Below are 8,452 nucleotides of genomic sequence, written 5' to 3'. Positions count from 1 at the left end.
AGTGGAAGTTCTCGGAAATGCATTAACTTAAAACATGCAGGTGATCATTTCACAATCCAATGTATTTAACTTATCAATACTATGACACAGTTAAAGCGCGAAGCGCTGCTGCAGCTGCAGCCGTGACCGGGAACCATTTGGATCATAAACCCGAACCGGAACTGTAATCCTAAACTTAACCTTTCCTCCAGGTCCGTGCAACCAAGAAAAAAAACTTCAGAACCGACTGCAATATTTACAAAACTACATGTGAATACCGTTGTCACTTTTCATTTGGGCTAATGCTAGCTAGCATGAAAGACACGTTTGATTATCGCTGTCTTTATCTTTATGACCCGTTAGTTGTGTTTCAGTTACTCCACAGCCGAGTGTTTCTAAACTTGTGTAAATGTAATTTTCAGTCTGAGAATCAGTCTGAGACGTGATTCCTTTCCTACGTCTCAACAGAGGCGAGGTTACCGTTAGCGCACGCTGCTATCACTCCATGAAGAAGGCAGAAGCTCCTCATCATCAGCTGAGAGTATGATCAGTAGTACCAAAGTCACTTCAAAGTTGGTTTACACATAAAAGGTTCTGTTGAACAGGTTTTAAATGCTCTAATGGAGCTACGTTTTATCCCAAGAAGTCACATGATCAAACAGTACATGATAGCGTTTTTCTGAGCGTGGGGTGTTTGGTGTTTCATGAAGGCAAACTTTGCCTTTTTGGATGTCAATGTGCTTACACATAATCATAAACTATCATACAGTGTAAGAAATAACGAAAATAAACCAATATCAGGGAATGTACACAGAGATTGTCCAGGTCCACGCATATATTTAGCCTCAGCCAGAAGCAAGTAAGCAGTCTTATTCGAAATCAGAAATACGTCACACAGCTCCTTGAATAGAGTCCATATCAACAAGAAAAAACTATGTCTAGTCTTTTCTTTAAAGTAAATGGCTGACTCCCTAGATTTTTTTGGTAATTAATTTTTGTTTTTAATTGAAAATACAATGAATTACAAAAAAAACAATAACTATGAGGATTCTGCTGCTATGAGGTATCAAGACGACGGTATGCAGGAACAAAGAGGTGAAGTGGAGTGAGGAGAACAACTTAATTATCAAAAAAAGCACCTTTCCAAGAGGGAAAAAAAACTCCAGAACCATAAAAATTAACAAGGCCTCAACGAAGAGACGAGCTATCCAACAGAATATAAACATGAAACAAAGCGGGATCAAATAGAAACTAAACTTTAACTAAAGTGTAGGCAGCTGTGCAAGACTCCAAGATAGGTGAAGGGGCGGAGCCTTCCAGGAGCCACAGCCAACCAGCTCAAGGAAACAATCAACGTAAGAAACTGACAGACTGTGTCATGTGCAGGTGTAATCAGAATTGTTAGTGTTTATGCATTCATGGATGGATGGATGGATGGAATCTACAACATGGGCTTATTGATTCTCAGGATTCCTTTCCCCTTTTTGGCTGGAAAGAAGAATTCAGATCTGGCTATATTCACTAGGATGGTTTATTTTATTTTACAAGATATGAGCTTCATGTACAAAGTTCATTTTTCACAGTACTACAAGCAAAAATATCAGTTTTTATTCCTCTTTCTTTGTACATCCAAGTCCATCTTAACAAAACCAGATCCTTCCAGATCCTAAAAATCTAGTTGGTACAAATGGTTAATATTTCACTGATGTCAAAGTGAAAGATGCACATTTACAATCACATCTAATGCTGTAGCTTAAGACAATGTTTGAAGCTTTAGTGTTTAAAAAAATAGCTGCATTAAACCTCTCACAGTACAACAGTCCAAATACTTTGTTATATGCACACCAAAATACTATCAACAGTAGCTTCTTATGTTCAGAAACAATGCACAGGCTTTATAAAAACTACACACACACACATATATATAATGGGTAATTTGATTAAAAATAAAATGTAAAAAAAATGTATATATATAAAAACAATTTTCTCAATCTTTTAAAAAACAAAGCTATTATTTAAAATAAAAAGAGTATGGAAAAGTCAAGTGTTTCATATTTATAGACTTTCGTCAGAACCATTCACATCTTGAACGTCCTCCTTGGGATCTGCAGCTGGAGCTCTTGATTCCTCAGCAAACACTGGAGCTTGAAGTCCTTCAGGAGGACTTCCAGTTGGAGGTTTTACACCAAGATGTTCTTAATTATTTACTGCTACAGCCACAGATCCATCAGCAGACATCGGAGGAGCTTGAAGTCCTTCAGGAGGAGCTGCAGCTGAAGTTTCTACACCTTGAAAGTTTTCTAAAGGATCTGCAGATGGTTTAGCATGATCTTCTTCAGCTGTAGATCTTTCATTTTCTTTTGACAGACTAGTCTCCCTGTTGGCATCTGGATCTACATTCTGACTCTGCTCTGTTCTTTGTAAAATCCTCATAGGTGACTCGTCACCTTTTCCAGGATTAAACAATGGAAAGACTTGTCCTTCAAATTCAGCCGTCAATGATCCGATGAAACTCTTACGGTCCACATCATAAAAAGAGAGCTCTCCCTTTTCATAATCCAGATACACACCCACTGTTTGTGGTCTGGAGTGAACAGGTACACACACCTGTGGTACAGTGCTGAACTGAAGATGACCTTCATCTTCAGGAGAAGAAGACAGGAACCAGAAACCATTTGATGCGTTTGGAGAGAAATCGACTTTTTGAGGGATTTCAGGAGAACTTGTGACTCCGATCCACCAGGACAGTTTGACGGGAACATTTGGTTTCTTCAAAGAAACTTCCCAGTAATATTTTCCATGAGAGAAACCTGGAGTCCCTTTGATAGCTGTGATACAAGTAACTCTATCTCCATCTGGAAAAGTTATTCCCGCTTTGTCTCTTAGTAGACACTCTCTCACTAGGAGAAATTCATTTGTGTTCTCTCCATCTGGAAAAGTTATTCCCTGTTTGTCTCTTAGTAGACACTCTTTTATTGTGAGAAATTCATTTGTGTTCTCCAGTTTAATATTAACTGTTGAAGAAAGACAATTTGAGTTAAAAAGAATCAAAAGTCTCAAGAGAAAAACTATTTTCTTTGTCAAATGAAAGTGTTACCATAATTCTGAGAAAAAGATGACAGATCTGACGGTGGTGACGTATCTGTGAGGAAGAACAAACAAAAACATCAGTAAATACATATTTTCTTCTTTTTTTAAAGATTTGTATCTCACCTTTAGGCAAAAGTGTCTCTTTCTCTGAGGAAAAAGCATAAAGTTTGTATTCAATTTATTGTTATCAAGAGTTGAACTTTGGTTCTATGATTAAACTATAAATGGAACAATAATAAAAATAGCTCCACACGAGTAAACTCTAAAATAATAACAGAACCGGGACTCTGGATCTTACCTTCAATACATTCATCTGATTTCTTTTCTGAAATTTAAAATGAAGAATTTAAACATTGTAAAAACATGTAAAGTCTATCTACTCTAGATTTGACATTGAGAACCGGAATCAAATCCTTCAAGGATGCACCAATCACCACGATCTCTGCTGTAGACATCCATGACATTCTGGCTTAAGACCAGAAGAATGAAGAGGTGCTCTATCATCAGGTAATGCTTTATATCTAGTTCATAATTATGTTAAAAAGGTATGGTTTTAAAGTTTTAAAAATTTTGTTGCAGTGTTGTCAATAAATGTGTATCCTGTTCTGCCAGTGACCAAATGTGTGTTTTAGATTTTGGCCTCTTGTGCGATTGAGTTTGACTCTCCTGCTATAGCAGATTGATCTAAACTGAATCAGGGAACTTTTGTTTCTGCCTGAACTACTAAACAAAGTCATTTTGTCTTGTTAGGAGCTTTTACACGTTCTTACTTTACCACCCTTATTGCTAATTATCTGTATGCATAACAGTCAATCCGTACTGTAAAGAAATAAACTAGCAGGTTCTGAAGCGTCCTACCGTCTGTTTGATCTTCTCCTTGATTCTTTCCTAAGAGAAAAGAGATATTATAAATTCTGATTCCAGTTCATGCTTGTAAATGTACTTTTTATAAAATTGTTAATGTGTTTCCACTTGAGTTTATTGATAAATACAAATATCTGTAAAGACATTTTTAACAGCAGATTCTCCTTTGAAATAGAAATCTTCTCTTTACAGGAGGAATTGGTTCAGAGATCTTTAGTTATGAAACTGAACTGTTCACAACATTTGATCTGTCACTAAAATGAAGGGAAACATTCATTTTACCTTCATTAGATTCAGCTGATGTTTTTACTGAAACATAAGAAAGTGTGAAATTCAAATTAAACATAAATCTGTGCAGAATGAAGGAAGTTTGACTGCAGATCAAACCTTTACCTTTCTTCCTGTAAAACATGAATCCAATGACCATCACCATCATAATGATTAGAAGTATTGTGAATGCAATCCATCCAGCTGTGGAGGATCCAGATTCTGGACAAAACATAAAAAAAGCTTTAAAGGTTTAAATTTTTCTTCAGAATCCACTTTTCTTTGTCAGTATTTCTTTACCCTCTGGTGGAGGTGGTATGTTCTTTTCCAGATGGAGTCTGACTGTGAGGCCCTTTGTGTTGGGCAGACCAACTGAGCATGAAACCTCAGATGAAGCTGAAACCAGAATCCAGCTGTGGACTCTGATAAGACCAGAGGAGTCCCTGACAAACGTCGCTCTGTCTTTGTCTGGATCTTCTGACCAGCGCAGTTCAGGCTGAGGGAACCAGCCTTCAGATTCACAGCTCACATTCACCGTGTTGTCTTCTCTCCACACTGCAGACAGAACAGGGAGGCTTCCTGTTTCTGTGAGGAGATTAGAAGAAGATGATGACGCTTTAATCCAGAAGATGCTGTTTGATTTTCTGTCTATTCCTCTATCATCAGACTCACCTGTCACATAGAGATTCATACTTGCACTGTCGTGTTCCTGCAGACTGCTGACATAACACGTATATTTCCCTTCATCTTTAATCGTAACATTTGTCAGCTTTAAGGTACCATCTCCCGTTTTACGGCCTCCAGACGTTGAGTCCTTTACGTCAAATGAGACTCGTCCGACAAATGAATCATCCATGGAGACCCAATCAGCTTTTCCTGGCATATAAAGAATGACCGGAGTTTCAAAATTGTCCCCACGATACCAGCGGATCTCCAGATTGTCCGCGTTTTGGGGTGGACTGAGCCAGCAGGGCATGAGGACTGTTTGGCCGAGTCCCACCGAGGTGGAATCTCCAACAGAAACAGCAATACTTTCTGAAACTTTGACAGAAACATCAAAACAGTCAGTTATGCTGTTTTATTTATGAAAAAAAGGAATAAAAACACTTCTAAAGTTTAGGTCAGGGTTATACAATTTATTCTCTTCAAGAAAATAATGAACATATTTCTTTAAGACAAATGTTAAAATAAATACATTTACAGGTTGACCCATATGGGTGCTGGGGGGTTTTGGGGCCCATGGAGGATCATAGACAGAAGGGGTTGAATCTTAAAGGGCGCGTAGATAAAATCCTGCAGTTCCATTTAGACGTCATGAAAATAGAACGTACTATTGCTGTCCCTTGCGCAGGGTTCAGGTGGTTGAAAAAATGAAAAATCTATTCGATGTGACACTATCTCACCTACTTTTACCATTATGTGTTGTTTAGGGCAGTGATTATATTGGTTTAAAAAAAGTTTGGAGCTGGGAGGAAAGAGGACTAGATAAGAATATCAAATTGGTGGTTTGTGGATGTAGTGAAGGAGAACATGAGAGAGGTTGAGTGAGTTGGATATATAGAGTTATGGAAGATTTGGAATCACCATGGTAACCCCAAAAGGCAAAAAAATAGAAGAAAAGTTTAGATGTAATTGCATAAGATGTCCAGCTGGTGTCACTACAAAATCCTCCAAAATTATCAGATATATGTCTTCTATAATATGAATAATTTACATTAGATTCATTTCAGATATAAACAGTATTATGTGTGATATGTCTGAACTGTGCTGTTTGAAAATATTTAGTCATTTTACAAAAAAAGAAAAAAAAATCAATTAAAATTTATTTAAAAAAAAAAAAAACATTACATTTGATGTATATCCATGTCTTATGGAAGAAGTTTGCTCTGTTTTTCCTTTTCCGGATTTTATGGAAGTGCTTTTTTTAGTTCATAAAATCCAAAAGTTGTCATTTTAATAGGAAATAAATGTGAAAAGAAAAAAATAGTCTTAGTAAATGTGAATGGTTTCATCAAGAAAGGAAAAAATCTGCTGCCTTTATAAATAAAGCATCCACAGAAGACAGAAAAACACTTTGAAGACACATTTTTTTCCAAATCATTTTAAACAAACAAATCTAAAAATGCATAAAAGGAGTCTCAAATGAAAGAGAAAACAAAAATAACACTTTTTGTTTCTGTATTACTTACCAGGAGCAGAGCTACATGTTGAAGCAACAAGCTCCAAAACTATCCAAAAGAACATCCGTCTGTCTGTAATGTGAGAGAAAATTAGCATTAAAAAATCATAAATATGCCCCGAATACAATTCAATAAACCCGCCACGATGGCAAGAACAGGGGAAAAAAATCACTGCACATACAGAGTAATAATAAACCATTGGATCCAATGTAATATAAAACCCCTACTTACCCATGCTGGCACCGACAAAACCAGGTGTAGCTAGGTCGAATGTTTTTGTCCTTCACAGGTATTATTCACTATTGACCTCAACGACTAAAAATCTAACCGCCTTGTGGGAAGGTAACAAAGAACAGATTTACTTTCGTTTTTAATAACTGTCTTCCAGTGGAACTGGATTCTGGGTAATGGAGTTATTATTTTAAGCCGCCATAAATGAAGTAAGATAAACCCCCAAATTAAAGCCCTGATTAAAATTTACGAAAAATAAAAATGTTTATATATATATATATATATATATATATATATATATATATATATATATATATATATATATATATATATATATATATATATATATAAATAAATAAAGGAATTAGGTTTATAACAATAAATGTGATTTTTTAAATTTATTTTTTTTTATCATTTTTTAAATTGAACTATAGTTTATACAAATAGTTAAATAAATAAATTAAAAATAAAATAAATAACTATAAAGATTTATCAAATGTTGCCAACATTTTTCATCGTTTCAAATGAGTGCTCTGCCTTCCCGGAATTTCTTTCAAAATAAAAGTCCACTCTTAATAGGACTCTATAATTGATTAATTAAACAAAACAAGCTTTCTTTATTCTATGTCTTTAAATGCTATAAAACGAATTTCCAACTTAATTATGGCTTTCTTTGGCCAAGTATGTTGAAAACCGCAGTTTGTTATATACCGTTTTATGTATGGGGGTTTTATTCTGAAAGTCCCAACCGGATAGTACATAGTAGCTAGTTTAAGCGATAGTTCCCGTCGCTGGTGTCATAGTCCAGTTTAGTCAGGTTCGGTGTTGCGCATTAAGCTTTATTCGTTTCTGTGTGGTTTAGGAGCTTCTGCGGGACATTATGTGTGTCGTCAATCAGGCTGTCAACGATGAAAAAGCGGGAAAAGCGACTTTGAGCCGCTAGCCTCAGTTTACTTCCTGAATATACATGGAAGAAGTCCTGACTGTTTAGTTCACTGAAACTCGGATACATGGCGACTTAGGGACAACACAGGGACGCAACTTCTCCTGAAAGTACATTTTTAAAACGTAAAGGTATTAAAATGTCCCCTCCTGAGCCGGACGATACCACTCCATTGCTGCGGGATGATGCAAGCAGGTAAGTGCAGAGTTCGTCTGACAAACATTCAGCTGGGAGGTGTGAAGTTCACACACCGTGAACTCAGCACTACTCCTTCATGTTCCCACTAGACACCTCTTTTGAAATAATCGTGTTTGCTAGAGATGGCTCTCAGGATGGGGACTACAGGAGCAGGTGGAGGTCCATCAGAGTCATGTACTTCACCATGTTCCTCAGCAGTGTTGGTGAGTCCATTCACGCCTTTTTCTAAACCATACAAGTCAGCACAAAGATTCAAGTTTAGCAGGTTTCTACCATGTCAACCCTGTTCTACAGAATGATCTCACATTTGGGCTGGTCAAGCACTTTGAAAAGTTGAACATATTTGTATTATTAGTAATAGATAGCAGATGAACAGATGAAGCGACATTCACAAGGCAGGTTCGAGCAACCACTTCTACTGAAAAGTCTATGTCAGCGGTGCCAAAGTCAGGCCTCGAGGGCCAGTGTCCAGCCTGTTTTCCAACCAACCTGTCATTGAAGCTTCTTATTGCAGAGTTCCTGTAGTAAGAAAGTCTTAAAAACCATTGAATTTATGAATTTGGAAATAATACCTTAAAAAGCCTTAAAAATGTCTGTAATTTTAACATCTAAACTTGTCTCCGTTTCACATTTTGTGTCAAAAGTTTTTTGATAACATAAATAAACATCAGGGAAACCAGTTGTTATGCACTGAATACAT

The 8,452-nt window shown here is 36.5% G+C and overlaps 2 protein-coding genes across 2 annotated transcripts in view; one reads left to right on the top strand and one right to left on the bottom strand.

The window, feature by feature from the left end:
• LOC112156317 (butyrophilin-like protein 3) overlaps positions 1 to 6,789 on the bottom strand; it is a gene marked incomplete in the record, with an annotated part of 35,791 nt that extends 29,002 nt beyond the window's left edge. The window contains 11 exon segments of the mRNA XM_036216928.1: positions 2,426 to 2,993; positions 3,077 to 3,121; positions 3,193 to 3,216; positions 3,368 to 3,394; positions 3,928 to 3,957; positions 4,216 to 4,242; positions 4,327 to 4,422; positions 4,501 to 4,785; positions 4,873 to 5,241; positions 6,390 to 6,452; positions 6,612 to 6,789. Coding sequence (XP_036072821.1) covers positions 2,426 to 2,993; positions 3,077 to 3,121; positions 3,193 to 3,216; positions 3,368 to 3,394; positions 3,928 to 3,957; positions 4,216 to 4,242; positions 4,327 to 4,422; positions 4,501 to 4,785; positions 4,873 to 5,241; positions 6,390 to 6,452; positions 6,612 to 6,615 — 1,538 coding nt within the window.
• A 570-nt stretch (positions 6,790 to 7,359) lies between these two features.
• The window catches only part of mfsd8 (major facilitator superfamily domain containing 8), a 7,091-nt gene continuing 5,998 nt past the window's right edge, over positions 7,360 to 8,452 (top strand). The window contains exons 1-2 of the mRNA XM_024287356.2: positions 7,360 to 7,749; positions 7,873 to 7,955. Of these exons, the coding sequence (XP_024143124.1) occupies positions 7,694 to 7,749; positions 7,873 to 7,955 (139 nt within the window). The 5' untranslated portion in view covers positions 7,360 to 7,693. The remainder of the gene's footprint in view (positions 7,750 to 7,872; positions 7,956 to 8,452) is intronic.

The sequence above is a fragment of the Oryzias melastigma genome, linkage group LG18 (genome assembly GCF_002922805.2).
Source record: "Oryzias melastigma strain HK-1 linkage group LG18, ASM292280v2, whole genome shotgun sequence".
In the NCBI taxonomy this organism is placed as follows: Eukaryota; Metazoa; Chordata; class Actinopteri; order Beloniformes; family Adrianichthyidae; genus Oryzias; species Oryzias melastigma.
Note: the sequence above shows the minus strand (reverse complement) of the source record. Positions and strands in the feature narration are given on the sequence as shown.